The sequence below is a fragment of the Pseudopipra pipra genome, chromosome 1 (assembly GCF_036250125.1).
Source record: "Pseudopipra pipra isolate bDixPip1 chromosome 1, bDixPip1.hap1, whole genome shotgun sequence".
In the NCBI taxonomy this organism is placed as follows: Eukaryota; Metazoa; Chordata; class Aves; order Passeriformes; family Pipridae; genus Pseudopipra; species Pseudopipra pipra.
Window position 1 is genome coordinate 150,152,327 of NC_087549.1, and position 22,395 is coordinate 150,174,721.

Sequence of the window (22,395 nt, forward strand, 5' to 3'; positions counted from 1 at the left end):
GAATCAGAGAATCATAGAGTATCCTGAGTTGGAATGGTCCCACAAGGATCATCGAGTTCAACTCCCGGCCCTGCACAGGACAACCCTGAGAGTTACACCATGGGAGACATTTTCTGAGGGAAGAACACTCCCACAAACACTACCACTATCCTCTTCTATGCCAATAAGGTTTCTCCATGTTCACAGCCTCCAGAGATGCTGCCATTGCTGCCTCACAGCATTGCTGCTGACACCAGCCCCTCAACACAAATTTGTCTCCATCTCCGTTTCACATTTTGGAGATTAAAACCTGGTAGGGCAGCCACTCAGCCCTTCCTCTTTTCCATCTATGTTTCTGAAACTGAGACAAAGGGATATTGATCCATAAAAATGAAATTTTATTCAGTTGTGAATCTGATTACAGAAAATGTCAGCTCTTCTTTTCTCTTGTGTTAGTGTCCAATTTTCTGACAAGCTAATAGTGTAACATTCGCTTCTCCATCATTTTTGCATTCCTGCAGAAGAAAAATACCCGGAGGAGTAAAATGGGTTTCATGCATGTGTGGTAGCAGCTTCATCTGCAGTATACAATACAACATTATGTAGATCTTCCAAAACTCGGATTTATATTTTGTGCATTTATGAATGAAGCTAATTTTCACACAGGAAAAGCTGTTTGACCAATTGTTTTGTTTTGTTCTTCTGTATAGGCCGATTCCTGATGACTTTTCTTGATTTTTTTTTTTTTTTCCTAATTTTATCTTTCAGTTTTGGATGTCAATCAATTTCTAACTTCATCATTTTTAGACAAAATTTACTGTGTTAACCAAAATGCCAAATAATTTCCAAATCAAGGGCCTTGGCTCTTGTCAAAGTAGCTTTCATTTGCTTCTCTGCACAGCAATATTTTTGTTCAATTTTAATCCATGCTAGCACAAAATTACTGCCCTACTGTTACATGTGCTGCTGAATCCACTCCCCACACAAGCCCTGTGACAGCACACAGGCATCCAGGTTTTAGCAGTACAAGCGATGGCCATGCCCACATTCTGCTTTTTTCCTTCTGCTGAATTATGTTCAATGGCTTGTAGATAACAAAACATGACATGAGGCTGGAGCAAGTCCTGTAACACCTCTGGTAATGAATTATTAACGGGAGAGAATCATTCTTCTCTCACTGCTTCTGCTCTTACACCAGTGTGATGCCATTTGGTCTGCTGGAAGCACTCCTTGCTTTTCACTGAGCCAAGTGAGAGGACTTAAAGACCTGGATACATAAAGGCAAGTTATTACCACAAATTCATGTTAAAAGTTTAGCTGCAAACCTTGCCATGGAAAGGGATGAATTTCTGCTGCACCTAGGAATAGCAACATATGTAGCCATGTATAAGAGAAGGTTTCATACCCTGGTTTCCATCAATACCTTCATAGGTGAAACAACCTTCCAGGTGACTTCTTTAGGGACAGCCTAGAAACTGAGCCACCCTCTGCCCTAACCCAGAGTGCAATCTACAGCCTGTGTCTGGTGTCCAGTTCTCCTGATCTCACAGGCCACCTCCTCAGCCAAAGCTGATTCAGATTTTAAATTCAGAAATAGATTTGCATGATGTGTTAATCCTCCCTTTGCTACAACAGAGCCCACCAGACTTCCCGCAGGAATTTCGGGCCCAGACTGTAGCTCCTAGTGAAGCTTAGGCATAGCCTTTAAGAAGATATCTAATTTACAGTCATGATGCCAAATAATGGAGAAAAAAACTTATTATTAGAGAATCTATTCCTGGTGTCCTTTGTGCTCAGTGTTAGAAGCAGGTGCTGTATGTTTAGGTAGAATTTGTTGAATCGGAGGCACTAATCATCTGCTGTTAGGTGTCTTCTATCATTCCCATCTTCACTGTGGGTAAGTTACCACTGTACGTTGCTCTGGATAATTAAAAAATCAGAGTTTCTTTGTGGCTGTCATGGGTCCTTCAGATTTCTAATCATGCTCATAGAGCTCCCTGCAGAGACTTTCCCCTTTTTTGACACCCCCTTTCCAGCAGTTTTGTGGAATTCCAGTACTGAAGCACTGTCCTCTCCCTCTGCTTGCTGGGTTATTTCCCTGTGTATTGGGGGATTCTAACAGTCACCTCTTTTATTGGACCTGCCCAAAAGCTTTTGTACTGTTGAACAATCATCCTGATCCCCAGGTCCTTCTCAGCTGCTGTTTTCCAAGAAACATCCCCCAGAGTGACCTAAATTCCTCCTCCAGAGGTAGACGATGTATGTGGTTTTATTAAAATGCATGTTGTACAATAGATCTGTTTTCCACTGTGATCCAGATCAGCCAGTATAATACCCTTATCTGTAATATCAGTTACACTCATTTTGAGTGTTGTCAGCAAAGATTTTTATATTTTCTTCCAGATGCTGTTAAAGTCCAGCTGAAGGACAGTTCTCATTCTGACCGATCCCTCACTCTGAGACATTCATCACCGAATTTACAGTGTCATCACTGGTTACAATTATTTTTCAAGATACATCAACCATTTTAAAAAAAAATTGCTTGTCTTAGTACAAAGCTCATATTTTCATCACAGCGTCCCATGGTATCAGATTCGTCTCTGAAATCTAAGGATTCTATAACAGCACAGTTACCGTCATCAGCATAATTTGTAATCAAATCAAAGGACCATATCAGTTTTACAAGAACTATTCCCATGAAATCAAGCTAACTAGCATTAATTATGCTGTTTCTTTCCTGCATGTATCTTGTAGCAGTCTCACCATGACTTTGCCTAGTATCATTTTCACATTGAATGGTCCATCATCATCCCCCTTACCCTTTTAAAATACTGTAATAACCTCCCTTGCTGGGAAGTAGTTTGCAGGGAAGTGCCACCTCTGAAATAATTTCCTGATGGGCAACAAATGAGGAGACATGGGAGACTTCATGATTTGGGACAGGCAGACCTAAGCTACTTTATTCTGGTCTCATGCATGGAAAGCCTCAGTGTCCACAGCAACTTTCAGGTGGGATCCTGGTCTCTCTGGGGTCTTTTTTTGGGCACAGAGGGGCAGGATGGCACTGGTTCATCCTTATTTTGAAGACCTTTCATGGCATGGGAGCTGCTGAGACTTGTGTAAAACTTGCACAGGTCTCAGTCTGTTTGAAGACAGGGAGAGAACTGAAGCCTGATGGCAACAGATCCTCTTGGCCACCCAAGTGCTACTCTGTGCCTTTGCCTCAGGACCAATTGTTTCTGAAATTTAGACACAGCACCAGTGAAATAAACCTCTTACTGCAGTATAAATGAGAACTTTCTAGCTCCTGTTCTAGCTACACAGAGATCTTTCAGTTAGTCAAGAAAAAGACATTATAATGGAGCCAACTATCATTATTTTCTTACTGTCAGTGTTTGCTTCTCAACATTATCATTATTTAATCCATCACTGCACTGGCAATTTTCCTGTGCATTTTGGAGCATATGAACTCCTAATAATGAAAGGTCTAACTGTCCCTAGTCTTGTTAAGTGTGGTTAGACAAACTAAAACTAAAATGATTTGCTTTTCCAGTAGCACGTATTCTCAATTACATTTTATCATAGTTTACAAGCTAATTCACTGCCTCTGATAGCTCAGAATGACTGAATATATTTCAGCTGCAGCAATGGTACAGGAAAGAAAAGGGGATGTAGAGTCAGGGACCAGGGGGGCCTACAAGAATGAGCATATTGGGAAGGAAACCTGCTGGGCTGGTGCACGTGTCATGTAAGATATCCACCAAGGCAGCCTCTTGCTATTCTCAGATAGAAATGAGAACTTTTTCATACAATTTTTTTTTCCTGTTTTACTTTCACTTTTCTGAGCCTCTGGGTTCGTCTTCCCATTGGTTTTCAGGTTTGAATCCAATTTGGTTAAAACAATCCAAAGTCATGGGTGTACAATCCTATGTCAGCTTAGAACAAATTGAAAGGGTTTTGCTTGGACTTGTAAATCCACCAGTAGAAGCTAAGCCTTCATAAGCCAGATCTAAATTGATTTGAGAGAGCCTGAGCACAAATCACTCTGGTAGTTAAAATACTCCTTTTGCTAATACTGGATTGTGAGAGCTGGGAGTGAGAGCTTCAGTTAATGTCAGTAGTGCAACATCACTTTGTGTCTTCTGAGGATCTGTGGTTTGCTTTTGTTTTATTTGGTCAATTACCTTTAAAATATTGCCTGTCTTTGCTGAAAAGATTGTGGTGAACAAAACAATTCAGGTTTGGATGCCCGGATGAACAGAGCCTTTTGAACCTATTTGTCTTAGTACTAACACAGAGGAGGGTGTTCTGACACGACACTTGTCTCATCTTCCTCCACAAAAATAATGTGATTTAGCTCATCACAAGATAGTTGGAACAAAGCCTTATGTCTCCAATTCTGGTCATCCACAGAAGAGGAAGATTATGGGTATGGGGTTTTCATAAGTTGCTGTATCACCACGTTTCCTGGCTCATCTTGGTAGTTAGGCTCTCTAGACTTCAGTCTGTCTTCCTGTGAGGGTATTGCAATGTCAACAGGGAATTGCTGGGAGATCAATGCATGAATTACACATATACATCACAATGATTAGGACCAAAATTTTGTTTATAGAAGAGCTTTACCCTGAATATATCTCATTGTGAAATATGTAGCATGTTCCTTGGCCTAGTGGAGAGGTTTGGGATCATCAAAGTAATCTGTTTTAAGTGTAAATTTGTCAAAGATTTACTTTACCTTGCTATGCAATCTGCAAGATTAGCAGTAACCTCGACTCATACAGAACACAGCTGTCATCATCTGCAAGTCACGTGTGGTGTGAGGAATTAAATGAAATGTTTATCTAGATAATAGTTGATTTGTGTAGCAGGTAGGCTTAACAAATAAACAGGTATGCTGTAGGGATATAGCCACAGTGGCAAAGGAATGCAGAAGGGAAAGAGATGGAGCACCAAACACAAGCTACATGGTTTTAATGTTAATCCTGACATTCCACATTGAAACTGCAATCTGTTCAAAGGAGAAAAAAAAAATTCATTCATTTGCTTTCCCTATCTTTAGCATTTCTAATTTTTGCTTTAATTATTAGTGAAAAAGTCCTTAAGAACTTTCCAGTCAGTCTCATTTTAGTACATGTCAAAAGCAGGGAGCAAACTTGTAGCTTGGTTATTCCCCTGATACACCTTATAATTGAGAGGTAATTGTTAGCCAGATGCTTCCTCAGCCAAAAAGCTGTTTTTTAAAGTGCAGTACGACGAGTTAGGCAGCATGATTAGTTTATCACTAAATCCACCTGAGGATAAAGATGTAATGATACAATTGCAATCAAAACCAAGGAGGGATTTCTGATTTTGTTGTTTTGATAAAGCATTATCATTCATTTCCTTTGGCTGACAAAATGAAGACAAAACCATGTGCAATGGTTCCCTGTTACATGCTTGATGTTAAGCTCTGACCAAATGCTTTGTATACTCTTACCCTCATCCCTTCAAATCGTGACAAAGCTCTCAGTGGTCGCAGAGCTCGGAGAGTCCTGAGGGATTTAATGGGACCCATCTCAGAGTATCCAAGTGTGTTGGCGACGAGGCTTATTAAAGAGACCTGGATGGAAACACAAAGCAAAAATCCAATCTGTTAGTGCATTCCTGCCATTTTCCTTCTCTTCCGACTTTCCTTCCTGAAACAAAACATGTGGTGAGTGGAACAGTGGAAAAAAAAAGTCTTAAATATTCAGGTGCTGGAGCAGATCCAGAGAAGAGCAACGAGGCTGGTGAAGGGACTCGAGCACAAGTGCTGTGAGGAGAGGTTGAGGGAGCTGGAGTTGTTCAGCCTGGAGAGGAGGAGGCCCAGGGGAGACGTCATCACTCTCTACAACTCCCTGACAGGAGGTTGTAGCCAGGTGGGGGTCGGTCTCTTCTCCCAGGAACCAGCAGTAGGACAAGAGGGCAGATCTTAAGCTCTGCCAGGGAGGTTTAGCTTAGATAATAGGGAGAGATTTTTTACAGAGGGAGCAATCAGACATTGGAATGGGCTGCCCAGGGAGGGGGTGGATTTGCCATCCCTGGAGGTTTTTAAGATGAGACTGGATGTGGCATCAGTGCCATGGTCTGGTAACCACAGCAGTGTAGGATCAAGGATTGGACTTGTCTCAGAAGTTTTTTCCAAGCCAGTTGATTCTATGATTCTAAATGAATGCCACTACATTGGACCCACACGGAAAAAAGGATCATCTTCCACAAAGTGGATGAGAAAGGAGATCACCATTACAGCCCCACCCCTCTGTGCTGCCTGTGCTGCAGGTTTCCTTTGCACTCCTCAAGGTGTATCTTCCACTATCCAAAATAGGATTCATGTAAGTGTTATAATTTAGGGCTTTTTGGATGAAAGCACCTCTAAGATCTAACCCCTTCCAGCTGAGATAAAGGATTTTAGCATTAACACTCAATCACTAGTCTTCAACTTAATGATTAGAAACAAGTCTTCAAGATTGCTGAAAGACATGACTTTATGCCATAGATCTTAAAAGAACAGTGTGCATGGCTCTTTGGTTTTGCATTTTTTTTTCACTTTTTCTAGTTTCTAAATGGTCTCTAAGGGAGATGGAACATCAATGTTGGGGTTCATACCTTTCAAAGACTATTTCTTTGAAATAAACTTTCTCTTTCCAAATCTGGGGGAAGCATGGAGAGGTTCCAATGCCCTTCATATTCTAAGAGCTTTTGCAGTGCCCAGCTGGTCAGAAATGTGGATGCTATCAGGCACAGGACTGGGGTCTGAATGAACTGAATGGCAGTGGAAATTATGAACACATGGAGCAATTGGGTTTTGTGTGCTCGAATCAGTGTTCACAGTCTGAATTCCTACTGAGCAAGGAGTGAAAACAAACAGCTCTTCAACACCATAGGTATCACGTCAATTTGCATGTTTAAAAAAAAACAACCAAGAAACAAGAAAACCCAACCAGCATTAACTTCCACATACTATAAAATACTATTTTCTTAGAAGGAGAGACCTATTTATATTGCTTATCACAGTTCCCTTACTTCCATTTTACTTTATTTTTTTTCTCACTTAACATTTTCACAGCCCCAGTTCTCATAGTATCAGATTATCTTACGCTCACCAATGTGAGTGTGCAGAGCTCATCTGTGAGGAGGGTGTGCTACTGCCATTTTAATGACACCAGTTAGGCCTAAGATCGAGGATTCTTCTACATTATAAAAATCAGGTGTTTAGTGTAAAAGGAAACTCTAAGGTCCCCCGTGAAGACAGACAGCTCTGGAGGGAAACCTCCCTTTTCATTTGAGGATGAGGTGATTTTTCATCTGAACCCCACTGTTGGCTGGCCAGGTCAGCATCACCCATGGGCTTTGGGATAAAGCAGGATAAGACCAGCTTGATCCCCTAAGTCACAAACCAGTCTCCTCTATGGAGCAGCTTTTCTCCAGATTTTGCATCCATTTACCTACAGGCGCTTTCTGCACAGCTAAGCACCTTTGTAAAACTTGCTGAATTTGTTAAATTATTTACCTATTGATGGCTTTATTGTGGCATGTGGGTGACAGCAAGCCTAAGGGCAGGAGGTCTCAGAGACACCAAGCCTGGGCTTGATGCAGTGGGCTGGCTTTCTGCCAGGATAAGTCAGCCCACGTCTGCAGAAGTGGCACAGAGGCTGGCTGTCATGCTGTGACATGTCACCCTCTAACAAGGTGTGACACAAACTCACCTCCCGTGTACAGACCCAGTGGCTGGTGCAGAAGGAAGGTCTTAACAAACACTTCTGCATTTTACTGGTGAGAGTCCTATAAGAACATCACAGTAAACAGGCAGACTGAGTTCAGGGACTCTTAGGCTCCTTAGACACAGGGGAGGTAAAAATCACTGGCAAAGCCTTTGCTTCCATCTCTAAGAAAGCAGCTGTAAACCTGTGACATGAGCACACCTAAAAAGTTATTTTAGAGTAAGCAGTGCTGTATGTTTGACATGTTCCTTTCACCTAAGTCCTGCTCACTTAATACTCACAGTTAAAGATGAAAACCTGGGTTCAACTTAAAAACCATCTTAAACTCCCCAATGCTCCCAGACTGAGGCACCACCCATTTTCTGTCTTCCCCATTTCTTACCAGCTTTGATTTCATCCTGTGCTCTGAAGCTGCATTAACATAGAGTTCAAAGCCTTTTCTTTTCATTCTTCCTCCCCATTAACTTAATGTTGCCTAAATAATGAGGAAGGGCTGAGGATTTGTCTGATAGCAGTAAACAAATGCACGGCGTACTTATATACTAAACCCATTCAATTAAGTAATTTAAAACTGTGGCATTATGGAGATATCATGATGGGAATAACACTGTGGCACATATTTCTGTCTCTGGTGGAAAGTTCAGTGTAGAAAGCAGCCTTAACCTCACAAAGCCTTCAAGTTTCCTATCCAGAAAGGCTGAAGGTATAAAAAAAATAGTTCAATGATAGTGTGCTCAGATATAGAAATTAAGATCCATACACTCACATACCATGGGAAGTTCATTCATCTGTATAATTGATTTGTAAGGTGAATGTATATATTTAAAAGAAAATTAATCTAATACAGAGTACCCAACACCCTTCTTTGCTAGTTTCACACACAATGACTGAAAGTCAGATCTTCTCAAGGTCTTCAAACTGCCTTGATTGCTACAGGACTCCTCCCTCCTCCTGGATTTATGTCCCATAACTTCCCTTTTTCTCAAGGCAGAAGGTGTTTGGTTCAAATCCTGCAAAACCAGACTTTGGATCTGAGTGGGTTACTGTTTCATTTCCAGAGCTGTAAATGTCACCCTGAAACACATCACAGGTGCTGCTGTCCTCCTGACACAGATTTACACAGCATTAGATATCTCTTCAGAGGATTAGGTCACGAAACTGTGTGATATTTGGCAATGATTTACAAGGCTGGAGTTTGAGACAACTTGTTTAAATGCTTGGATGTTGGTTTTGAAGGTATCCCTGTCAAATTTTATTTAGAGGAGAATTTCTAACGCAAGGAGTTGGCCATTTAGACTTGATTAAAAGTGACCCGGAAGGCTATTTTTAGGGACAAAATCAAGCAGTTTTCAAAATTGGTGCTGACTGCCCCACATAAACACAGCAAAAGGTGAAGTCAGCTGTTTCTGTGACTTTTTATCTCTGTTACGAGGCTGTGCAGCTCAGAACAGCTCCAAGGTTCTGCTTTGTGCTCTGCTCAGTATGAGAAATGTGCTGGCACCCAGAAAACACCTCTAGGGTCAATGTAACCTCCAGATTCATAATAAGGCAAACATTTTTAATCCTTTCAGTACCTGTTTGCAAATAGTTTTCCAGGTTTTTCATAAAAACCTTCCCCTGAAGGCCAGGCAGCAATGTAACACAGTGGAGAGCACATGAATCCTAAGATTAGGAATTGATAACTGTTCAAATTATTGCTGATATAACTATATTTATATAATACAATGCTAATGAGATTGTCTGAATGTCTTGTCCGTGAATCAGAACACTTTTTCACTAATTGCCACCTTCTTGTGGTAGTTTCACTATTTTAGGGAAATAAATCATTCTTGAGATAAGAAAGATGACTTGTGTATGTGTACCCAGGTGGCACCCATGTGATGTTAGACTCCCAGTGTGCTCATGTTGGTGCTCACAGTTACAGATATGCAGCATTTTCTGACTATTAAAATTATTCACCATGAACATACAGAGATAAATTTCTAAAATAAGTTTATATGTCTTCTTTATCTGATGGTGACTTAAGTAATCACTGTTGTAAACTGATGTAAACCCAGTAAAGCCGTCAGAAGAGAATTTTAAGGCAGCAGAAAAACAATTGTGAAGTAGGAAGTCTGATAATGCAGCACACTCAGGGGAAAAGGCCTTTAATCAGAGGATCACAGACTTTTTTTCCCAGGGACTGATTGCATTTATAACAGTAGTGGGTTCCTTCCCACATGCATACATTTTAATAGCATATTAGTGGCATCCCTACACTCCCTAACCATGGGAGGTTACAGGGAGTCAAGGGCACAGAATTTGGGAGCAGTGTTTCACCTGAGGCTGATGGAGTTTCCTATAGCAAGAAGGTGGGTTTCAGGTGGAATAAAGGCTGCTACTTCCTTTTTTGCATTCCTTTTCACCAGCCTAAAAGCACATCATTTCAGATAACCCACGAGCATCCACTGGATCCAGCTGGAAGCAGACCTGAGACACTATTCCAAGGCAGATGCTACGCAGCACAGACAGTATTTTTGAATTAACCCCTGGCCACCACTGAGATGAATTAACAGCAGAGCCCAGAAAACAAGGACTTCTGCCTGTGGAACAGCAAAAATCCTCCTTTGGTGATCATATAAATACCAAAACCAACAAGAACCTCTACTAATTGTCTGCCTGCTGCAGAACACATCTGTGAGTGATGCCCTGTGAGCGTCTGTCTCGGGGGGAAGAGGAGACCTCCTTCCTGGTATGGGCAACAGCATATGCTTTATGCAGCCAGGAATTTCATCAAATTAACCTGCTTGTTCAAATTAGGGGGGAGGGATCAGAGAAAAAAGAAAAGGACGTCTGAATGGAAGCACAGCAGCTGAGTTGAAAGCTTTGGCCACTTATTTAAATAAGCAGTTTCAGCTAATGCAGGCCCACAGTGCTTTCAAATAGCTTTTTATGTGCTCCAGGAACCTGTCTCTCCCTCTCTAATTGTGGAAAAAAAAAAAAAAAAGTAGAGAAAGAGGAAAGAGCACTTGTTTTACTTTGGGTGTTTCTTTTCAGTCCAGCCTGGTTTCTCCTGTCCATTGCTGCCAAGGATAGGATTACCCAAAGAAGTCTTCACAGTGCCTTTTAGAGCCAGGCCTGAGGTTACAAGTTGCTCCCCTTGATTTGGACCAAAATTAAGTCTGTACCCCAAATGCAAGCTGGAAAACCTACGTTTTTCATGGAAAGGGAAATTTGCAAATAAACTGAAATACGTGGAATTTCTTAAGCAATCTGAAATAAAGTTGGAAGAAAGGAGCTTGTTATGAGGCTGATATTCCCCTTGACATCCACCATTTCTGAGCAGACTTTTATTGTTGTCTTATTTTTTTAAAATATCCCTTTTCCCTTTACAGATGCTGAACTGCATGATTGCACCTGTCAATCAAGAAATTCCATGTTATGAAAGGAGGGCATAAAGTTAAAGGAAAGTCTTAAAATTAGGACACTGAAGAAACACTAAGATGACCTAAATTCCCATCTCTGCTACCTGTTTCCTTGAATCACAACCCTCACATTCAGGTAAAGAATACAAACTCCTTAGGGCTGCTCTGGGGTTGGTCCATGGCATGGAGATGAAAGCGTGCCTGGAAAAGAGCTATCAAACAGCTTCTCCCACCACAGCAGTTCATTACTGCTCATGGAGTGCTCTCATGTATTGTAACATGATGGGCTACACGAATGCCTAGATTAATTATATAAAAAAAAATATCTCCTGGAAAGCCCAGAAATATTTCTTATAACTCAGGTTTAAAAAGTTGTTTACATCATTCACTCTTTTTTTTTTTTTCTACAGGATATTTCTTCTTTTTTTTTTCCTTTTTCATGTTATTTTCTTATTTTTTTTCCCCCATCTACTACTTAGACTAAAGCTGTGAAACTCCTTTAATATTCCATGTTCTCAGCTTTGTTCTCCTCATGTCCACGCTTTTCAGGCAATGTTTCCTTGTCAGAGGGCAGCCTTGTTGCAAACAGCATGTGTCACTTTTGTTGGGTTAAATGCTTTTAAATAAATCATCCCTGCATCCTAATTGCTTCCTGGTGGTTTCCAGAAGAACCTCTTTACGTCTTGCTGTTCTCTTAATCTGTCACCTCCTTTACACCTGCTCAGGCTTTTCTAACAGCTCCAGTCAATTCCCAAGGCAGATGGCTGCAAATCATGGATTAAACCTCAGCTAATTTCTGAGGGCGAGTCGACCTGCTGCTGCAAGTTTACATCCAGCGAGGCAGCAAACTGACTTACTGATCTGCAGCTTTCCCACCTCTCCCTTTCCAAATGGATTTTCAGCTTGTCTCCATTCACCTTTCTTACTGAAAACAGGCACCTTTGCCACACCCTAAGGTCCCGTTTTTTAACACCGGGCAGAGGGATTGCTGTGAATTTTGGGGATCACATGATGCTCCTTGATCATCCAAACCTTGCACAAGACTCAAAGACTTTCTCCTTGTTGCAGCAGTGGTGGCTGTGCAGGTGCAGATGTCCTGAAAAGTCTGGTTTATTTATATACATATTTTTGTATACATATATATATTTATATTTATAACTATCATGATTTAGAGCAAAATAGTTTCTTCATCACCAACTATGTTCTGCTTCTCATCCAGATGCTGTGCAGAGACAGCCTGGATTTAGTTAGGGCAGCTGAAGAGGAAAGACATTCTCCCCTTAAAAAGATCTCCAAAGCCACCTCATTATTCATCCCAGGGTACCTTCTTGATGCTGACTGCTGTAGTCAGGAGAGACAGGAATACACTTGATTATTATTTATTATGTGAAGATGGCGTTAGCATGCCAGGGGTGTGCATAGTGATCACTGAGAGAACATTTCCCTGGGGGCTCAGCCCCATCGACTCCACTGCATTTCCATCCCAGCCAGTGGGAGCTGAGGTGCTGAGCTGAAGGCATGTTTATTTCTGGGCAGTATTAGGATCAACCCTACTTATACATGACATAATGAAAAAAAAAAAAAAAAGACAAAAAAAAAGAGAAAAAATCTGTTTGGTTTGTTTCCACAAGGTGCTGTTCTGGATTTGGTTGTTTCCCTAAAGTATCTATTTAATCAGATGTTCAAAATCAATACAAAAAATACCAAGCTGATGTGGGAAATACGACCGTCTAAGCTTGAAAATTGTCGCTGTTCAGTTGGATTTTTGAACCTGATTGATTCTGATATTGTATTGAATATGCCAGAATAGAGAGGGACTCTGAAGAATTATAGGATCTCTGACTTTTGCCAGGAAGGCTAATGATAAAAGTACCACAAGCAGGAGTCTTCATTTGCCTCAGCACAAAACACCCCAAAGACAGCCTTACCAGGGTAGGAGGCCAGCACAAGGTCTGTACACCACTAGGGCACAGCTTTCAACTTTCATCCCAATTCCTTTTATCTCTCTCTCATTAATAACGAATCCCTGTCCTTCTGCAGGCTGTTTCTCTCCCTTCACTTCCTCCTTTTTCCGCTGTTTCTCTCCCTTCACTTCCTCCTTTTTCCTCCTCCTGACACCAGTCTCTTGAGCTGCTCCTGGTCATTCTGGATGGAGCCACAAGTGTGATGGGAAGACATTTTTTGGTCTGCAAGTTGGGGTTTCAAAGGTGCTGGTCATCAGGGAGAGGAACTGTGGCACAATCCTCCTCTGTCCCTGCAGAGTGTGTGGGACTCTGAACTGTTAAAAACAGTCTGTGTGTCCCTCCCAGCTCTGATTTCTCATGCAAGGGAGAAAATCACTGTATACAGAATTTGGCTGCTACACTCACAGTGATGGAAAGGGCCAAGCAAGCTGCATGCAAGAACTCCAGGATTTTATTCATTATTTTCTTTTTAAGCATAGTCTTCTAAAAAAGGACATTGAAACATGCTCCATCTTTCAATAACTTCAAGAAACAGAAATGTTTGGTAAACCTAGCTCGGCACAATCCGAGTTGAGATGGTTTTTTTAATACCACTCTTGAAAGCTGAAATTCTCCCTCAGTAATTGAAATTCTACAGTAATTGCAGTAATTATTCATCTCCTAAACACTTTGCAAAGGTGTAGGCAGGCAGTGAACTAGGCTTACTGTGGACTTCTCTCCACACCTGCTTTTGCCATCCCTTTCGGTCTGGCTGCAGTGTGCTTTGTCCTGCTGTGCCTTGTCTGAAACTGAGCTTGTGCTTCCACTTGGCAAAGCCTGCTTGCTCCCCTTTTAGCATCTCTGTGGTAACAAACATGAGGTGCAAACCAAGATAAGACCAGACATTTGGATGTTTTTTCATGTGTTATGCTGAGATAAAGAGTGGGGTGGCAGAAGGGAGATTTGCAGCCTCAGCTGACCTGCTAACACACATTAAAACCACTTAACTTCATATGGAATTTTTTTTTCCACTTATCCTAAATTATCCAATACGTAGTAAACTAGTTTTTTTCTTCTTTCTGTTTTTTTCCTATTCAAAACCAGGCTTCCTGGCTTCTGGAGAGGGAATCTCATTCTTATTAGTTATCTGGGAGGTTTATGCCATCAGAGATGCTCAGAAGAATGTGCACTAAGACATCTTCAAAAATCCCACATGCCCATTTGCTTTGAGGAACTGCAAAAAATCTAGTCAAAAAATGAACTCTGGAATAATAATACCCCATTGTACCCATGGATTTTTGACAACTCACAGAGCGCACTAATACGTTCACTCTTAGGATGCTCCTCCAACTGACAAGCCATATTATTTTTAATTTGCCTTGGCAGTACTTTTGTCATTCTGCTCCTGTGTGCTTTTCTGAACAGAAGCTAGATGAAATTCACATGCTTTTAGGGTAATTTCCCAAGAATACAAATTGGATTTCAGTGCTGTTTGGGAACGACTCATTACAGCAGATTGTGTAATTACTGGTACAGCAAACAGAAATCACCTTGTTAATCAACAGGGAATACAGATGGAAAAAAACAATTAAAGTAATCATAAGCCATCAATATTTACTTCACACAGCAAGTTTTTAATTGTCACTTAAAGACAATCCAGCACAAGGGCATAATTTAATTCAATTCAATTTTTAACTAGGGATAAAAAGACTGTTTTAAAATGTTCATCTCAGACTCAAGGATTATTAGCTGCTTCTTAATTTGTCTGACAATAAAGTATCCAAAGCAGAAATCTTAGAGCAAGTTCTTTCCAGGAAACTCTCCTATGTAATGCCCTTGTTTTTGTTTAAGTGTTCAGGGAAAATGATAGTGCATTTCATGACTGAACATCCATGAGCAGTTCTCAAACAAGCAAACAGAAAATTTGGCAGCAAACAGGACATTTGGAAAGCTGCTGACTGGGGAATACAGATCCCTAGGTACAAACTCAGCAGCTCCAGGCAAACATCAGAAACATGTTGTGTTAGAATCATTCACAAAAGTTATTGTGGAGACTGAAAAATGCATACTATTTTACTTCCATAAAAGCATCTACAAAATCCTGCCTGGTGGACTTGTTGCATAACTGATTCGAGATGTCTGGCCTTCAAAACCATTGCTGAGCCTTGCTTGAGCTATTTTGCAGACAGATATACTACCAAAAGCTGTTGTGAGCCCCTGAGTTCACGGCACCAGAGCCAGCTCTCTGGGAAAAGGGATAGAAAGCGCAATCTTTATCCCTGGTGACTCAGCTGGAGAGAAACTGGTGGAGCATCAGGGCACAAAGTGAGAATTAGAGATGATCTCTCCCGCTGCTGCAGGACATAATGCAAGGACTGCCCATTGCTGGAGATGGCTGGAGAGGAAGAAGGCTGCCAGCATCCCTAAAAAAGCAATTGCTTAAGAAAATAGCTTTCTGCAAGTATCAAGTCTTGAAAGATGAGATAATCTTAGAAACAATTGGTGGAGAAACCCTCATCTTCCCTTATCTCTGAAATCAGTATGTGACAATCAGGGTTGTTTTTTTTTTAAACCTGGATTGGAACTAACTTTTGGTCAATTAAATTGAACCCAAAAGCTGCAATGGAGATGATGGATTTGTGATAATGGACTTTTTTTTAGAGTGATGACATTAGTGATGGTTTAAGAGGATTTTTCTGTGAATGCCACTGGCAATGAAACTTGGCTGTGACTTTTTTTTTCCATGCATTCTTACTAATGAGATGGGACTTCACATCCCTTTCCAATGAGTTTTCTCGTGACAGCTTCTGTAGGGTTCCAGTATCTCACCTCTGCCTTCAATGCATGAGCAGGGAGTGAAGAAGCTGTTGACTGCAACACCTCCAGTCTTTGAATGATGCTAAGCTCCAGATTGATGCCTTTCCCAAACTGACCATGCAATGGAATAATCCATCCGCTGTCAGCAGAGACTGGGACATAGCTCAGAATTAATTGGCTGAAGCTCAAACTAGATAAGCTCAAGATAATATTTATAGGTCAGAGGAAACAATTGAAAGGAACATAAACATGACACCAGCGTGCACAACTGGTGGAGTCTATGTGCCCCTTGTTTTAAACCCCAGCTCTCTCTGCCTGTTGCAGGACAGGACTGGTGAAGAGCAGTTTTCATAAACATTCACTTTGAATGCCACCCACCTCCATCTCTGGCCAAGGTCAGACTCCTCATTTAATCTGCTTTGTACCAAGAGGTTTTGCTCGCATGAATGCTTGGAAAATATCTATACTTTGTGAAAATATTTGCCTGTGCATCCTAGCAAAGAGGGCTGTGCATAAATACCATTCCTGATGGTGATATTGATGTCTGCCTACACTTACATCTGCCTACACAGACATACTACGATCTCTGCTTTTCCCTCATTTGAAAAGAGCTGTTGATTGAGTGCCCACCACTCCAACTCATGAGCACAGAGAGGTGATCTCTGCAGTGTAGAAAGGAGTTACTTTTAGCAGTATACTTGTTTTTTACAGGTAGGTAACATGTATAGATGGACTTTGATGATGTTTGTTCAGTATATCCAAATTCCAGCAGACATCTAAGGCATCTTTCCCAGGTGCCCTAAGTTGAAATGAGCCTGTGTTTTGTGGTTTGATTAACCCTTTCTCCTGTCCTCCCAAAGAAATATGCAGCAGTGTTGTTGATAGGACTTTATTGTATTACAACGTTTTTGAAAGCACTTTCTTATGGTTTTTCCTACACTAGCACACTTCTTTGAGTTGCTGAGAAGCCCATTATCAGAGATCATCCTTTAGGGATTCTATATCCAGCAAAAATAGCTCTCAGTTTGTGGATTACTGGGTGTTTTGATGTTTAGGCATTGTGAGGCAGCATTTTCTTTATTAATCCACAACTGTCAGATGGAGCCTTTGCTGTTCCAGTGGCCCAAATCAGTGTCAAAGGTCTCTCAAAAGGTAGGATGTACAAAAGATCAATATAATTCAGAAGCAATATGCTTATACCCCCTCTGGGTTAAAATCACATTTAGAAATACTGAATACTTGCAAATTTTTGAGCTGGTTTTATGAATTATTCAAAACAGAAAATAGATTCTGAGTTGCATTTGTACAATTAGAAAACACAGATGAGAGATGGTTTCACATGTCCAATCAAAAATCAACCATTGCAGCTTGAATTCTGAATACTGATACCAAACCCCTAATGAATAATTTGCAGATCAGGAATTTTTAAGTGAATAATTTTAAACAAATAAATTTGAGAAAATCAGACAACTAGTTCATCTGCTTCTTTTGGAGCAGCTAATTCATCCATTCACTCCCTTCTGCAGCTCAGTTGCAATGATTTGGTTCTCAAAGGACCGAAAAGAAAATGCAAATTGAAATAAAAAGTGTGCTGGAAAAATGATAGGATGTTACTGTGCCAATTCAGAGTAGCAGGGTGGGTTAGCAATAGGGTAGGAGAAAAGCATCTGTTAAACCCGCTAAAAATATAGTACCAGGTTCTCATAATTTGCATTGGGAAAACGTTTTCAAGGAAAGAGTGAGGCTTGGGGAAAAGCTTTATTCATTGGGAACACTAAAGAGCAAGTGATGGCCTAGAGTCAATCAACAACCAAAACAACTCAAGGGTGGAGCAACTTTTTGGTTAGATTGGGACCTTGCAAAAAGAATATTTAAGTGTGGATGGAACCTTTAAGCATGGGTTAAGAAAATAAAACACTCAGGGTCAGTAAGAAGGCTCTGTGATTTATTTTCTGGGGACAAGGGCAGTCCCAGGGGCCTTTCTGCACAGCACTGTTTTATGTCACATGTGCTCAGATGTGTGACAGGGAAAGGTGAAGCCCCTTTCCCCAGCCCACCTGTGTCTGTCTCTATAACTGTCATTATACCCACAAAATCCATCATTAAAAGGCAAACGTAGCTAATTTTTGGTGTTACATAAAGACTTTGCATTTTTTGTGTGGCGCCTGTTCCAAGGGGGTTTTTCACATGGAGGACAGAATTCAGCTTAGCTTTTGGTTTACTCTCTTTGGCATTAATGAGATGTCATGCTACAAAGTACGTATTTCTAACAAGTGTGGAACTCATTTCAAACTCTTAATGATGCAGCAGAGCTCCAAACTGCCCCAGTGAATTCACTGCGTGAACCGCTGCTCCCGTCAGGAAGACCCCTACTTATTCAACATCCAGCCCTCATTCAGCCCTTCTAGTCTTCAGAAGCTCATTGAAACAATAACCCCAATATAAAATTCCTGGAAGCCCATACAATACTTTAGGTGAGTCCTATTAGTCTCATTTTTACAGATGGAGAAAACAGAAAAGCTAAGCTATGTCACTTGTCCTAAACCACAGTAAGAACAGTTTTCAGGGCTGGGCTATAACTTAGGAACTGGTGGTTTGCAATTTTGTGGTCAGATAATTAAACCAGGCCTTCCTCTTCTGCTGAAGCTAATCTGAGAAAAATGAATGCCTTCCCTTTAAGAGGCTTCCAAGCATGTATGCAAAGAAGAATTTATGACCCACAATTTATGTAAAGAATTTCCTTTTCATAAATCAATTTATTAAAGCTCTGGAGAAGCTTCCAAAGGCTCTGATCCAGCAGTGCACTTAGACATGTCCATAACTTCAAACAAGTAAATCGTCCCACTGAAGTGCTCTCCTGGGCCGGGGCCAAAGAAACTGTTGTTCTTCCCCCGAGTCAAGGTTCAGATGTAAAATGGGGAAAAATAATTTATCTGAAGTTTAATAAGTTACATAATCATGACAAACCTCTGCCAGCCTCCCACACTAATACCTCAAGCTAATAAGAAATGGCCTCGGGGAGATAATTGCCTCCTTGTTGATATGCTGTGATGAAATGTTAAGCTTCTTCTGGAGGATGTGATGTTGCTGACTTTTCCCAAATATGGGAGATCCCACATCAATTTGGAGGAGACAAACCTGGTAGTGGTAACACTCCTGGGGCATGACCTCCCTTTTGTTCAGCAATCACTTTTTAACGATTATCCGTAAATTAGGAGAAGCGTTGCGGCATTTCAAGGATTTGGAGTATTTTGTAATGTTTTGTAATAGTGAAGTCACTTTGCCAAGAGGACTTATTCACACCTTCTGCTGGACTCCTTCACTGGTAAATACTTGGGAGGCAGTACTGAACATACTGTTACGTGCTGCTGGCAGCCTCGCCAGGAAGCCACGCCAAGGACAGCTTCCCTAATCTGCTGAAAGACGTGTGTCGAGGTCATGTGTGGAGCAGTCGGAGGTAACTGGACCCTGTGCTAGCTGGGAGTGTGGAAAGAGATGTTAAACACTAAAAGAAAGAGTGAGTTCCTAGGGAAGAGAAGGGAATGTGACTCAAACTAGCAGGGTGACACCCCTATGTCACGACACAAAGCGTTCCCCTCTGCTTTGGCACACCCGTTCCTGGCGATGGACAATTACATATCAAGACCTCCTTTGAGCTTTGCCCAGGGTTGATACTCAGAGTTGGAGTGGCAGCTGTCAATTTGCAAACACAAAGCTGCCAAACTTAACAGCGTGTTCTTACCCGTTACAAAATCCAACACAAGAAGCATCGTAGTTCCAAAATGATACTTACATCCACGATAAGGAAGTCCAGCCAGCACCAGGCATTGGTGAAATACTTCTTGAAGCCATAAGCCACCCATTTCAGGAGCATTTCCAAGACAAAGATGTAAGTGAATACTTTGTCAGCATATTCCAGCATGGTTTTTATGTTTTTTCGGTCTTCAAGGTAAATATCTTCAAAGGCCTGGAAGTACAAAGGACTGATCAACAATTTCTCCTACATCATGTTGGAAAGCATGGGTGTTGTGCTGCAAGTCTGTATTTGATAACATATCATATACTGTCTGTGATTTCTGACACATTTTAATGTTACAATCAGAAGGAGGGCTCAGGCACAAACAAGACTGACCGTGACCTAAGAGAAATCTGTTCAGCTTTCCTTTATAGCGGACATAAGCTTAGCTATCTCTCCCCAGCCTCTACTGGCTGTGCTGACTAGACATCATTTGAGTGTAGAAAGAGCTTATGATCCCTGAATTTGGAAGTGTGAGTCTGTGAGCAGAGTCCCACCCCAAGCTGCCCGAGAACATCCTGCCTCAGCTCCTGTTGGCAGTGCCACTGCTATCCGGGCACCTCAGATGTCCCAGGGCATAGGATGTCTATATTTAGGAGACAGAATATGACCCTTACATTTAGCCAAATAGATCTTATTGCTAATGGTGACAAATTGGGTTATTAACCTGCCTGTTATGGAGTACTGGAGTTCTCCAGCTTCTGTTCAGTCATCACATTTCAGGTAGCTACAGCTATCTGCCTCAAGAAAGGCTCATTATTATTCACTTAACAGAACAATAATGTTTTAAAGGTCAAGGTATCTATCTCTCCACCTCATCTGTCTCTCTAACTAATCTTATGCAGGGCATCATGAAAGGACTTTATCAAATACCTGCAACTTAATAACCCCTTTAAAATATTTAAGACATAAAACAATATGCCTCCTAAAAGAGAGCAAATAAAGCTGTCTCATAATTTAGCCTTCACTTTATAATGTAAGCCAAATAAAATGTAGAATCATAGTGACAGGTTTGCCCATATATGACCTTTTTTGGGACTCCTAAGTCAAGTTATGGTCTGGTTCCCCAGCTCTGCTTGCCACTGCTGTTACACAAGCTGCTCCCAAGCCCCTGTAACCCGGATAACCCAAGCTTTGACATATTACTCTCGTCCCATCGTGTGACCCAGAGCACTTGTCAGCAAGAAACAACATTATTTGAGAGGGTCTGTGCTAATCCTCTGAATTATCTGCATTTACATATTTCCAGGTCTGTACCCACTTTCTGATGAACTTCAAAAAGTTAGCAAACACCCAGTGCCTGGAGATACAAGAAGTGTGGTACTTGTCACTCAAGCAGTCACACTGCTCGTTTGCCTGCCAGGGAACAGTAATTAAACTGACAAGAAAGCTTTGGCAGCCTGTGCCAAAGCTTGTCCATTTGTCCCCACACTTTGGGGTGACGTTTTCACTGCAACTCTGTCTCCTATCTTGCCTTCAAAAATGATATTTCAAGGGTGTGAAAGAGCTGCTGGAGAAAGCCACAGAAAACAATGCACAGATTGGAGTTTATCACTTCTCATAGGGGCTCACTCACTTTGTCAGATGACTTGCTGTACTTTGCAATTACTGCAAAAATAACAACAAACTATTTAAAGTGATTTCCTCCTCTCCCTCCTTTGCTCTCTCTATTTTCTACTAACTTATCCAAAAGTACATTGAGTTTTGTCTACTAAGAGCACACTGTGAGTCAGGAAGCAGCTTATTAAGGGATGAAAAATATGCTACCTGAACACTTCTGTACTTCTGGACAAGCTGTGGATATTACCCAAATGACAAAACTCTGGTGCTTTGCATTTTTTCATGGTGACAATGCATGAAATCTTTGCCAAGAAGGGTTATGTCTTCTGCTTTGCTTTGTGTGTTAAAAGAGTTAAGCAGGATACCTGCATTTATCCACAATCACTATTAAAAAACAGGTTTCCAGTTTGGATGATTATGGTTTAAACGCTTAAGAAAGGTTTTTGGATCTTTTGCAGATATATTCTCATGGTTTAACTACCACACAAAAATATAAACTGGCTTAAGGGTATATATAGCTCTTCTCCCTTAAGAACTTAGTATGACCTAGGGATATAGCCAGATGAGCTCAGTTTTTGGAAGAGCTCACCCCAGAATAACAGAGGAAAAAAGTTGTGTTGCCTCCAATATCTCCAGTCCAAATACTGAAGCACAGCACTGATATGTGGGAAAATGCAGGATAATTTGCCCTTATACAGAACTGCACTGGCTAAATTGAAATTCACAAAAACTAAATGAATGCGTGCAATGAAAATTAAATGAGATTTATATTGCAGCGTTCAGTATCTAAGGCATTTTTAATTACACATGCAAGGAAGTGTATTCGTCTAAAGCATATTATAGCAAGAGACATTCCCCCTTCAAAATGTGTTCAAAAATTAACATTCTGATTCTCAAGCTGGTGCAAAAACTGTCAGACTCCATTGATTTCAGCAAAGCTGTGACAATTTTCAGCAGCCTACTATTTACCCAAGTTTTTCAGCCTCTTTTACTTTTCATAATAAAATAAAATTCCCTGGGTGAACTTTTAGCCCATCCCTGGTGGACCTGGAGTACAGTCCATTACTTTCCTTTTTGCATCAACATTTATGCATTTCCACCTTCTTGTCTCCCTGCAGAGAGTTTCTCTAAACTACATAAACCCAGTACTTCTGTGT

The 22,395-nt window shown here is 41.0% G+C and overlaps 1 protein-coding gene across 7 annotated transcripts in view; it reads right to left on the reverse strand.

Annotated features, from left to right (window-relative positions):
* Positions 1–22,395, reverse strand: part of LOC135404171 (sodium channel protein type 5 subunit alpha-like) — a 215,763-nt gene that overhangs the window by 17,563 nt on the left and 175,805 nt on the right. For all 7 annotated transcript variants that reach the window (XM_064638848.1, XM_064638841.1, XM_064638832.1 and 4 more), the window contains 2 exons: positions 19,676–19,849; positions 5,456–5,578 (listed from right to left, as the gene is read on the reverse strand). In XM_064638848.1, coding sequence (XP_064494918.1) covers positions 5,456–5,578; positions 19,676–19,849 — 297 coding nt within the window. The remainder of the gene's footprint in view (positions 1–5,455; positions 5,579–19,675; positions 19,850–22,395) is intronic.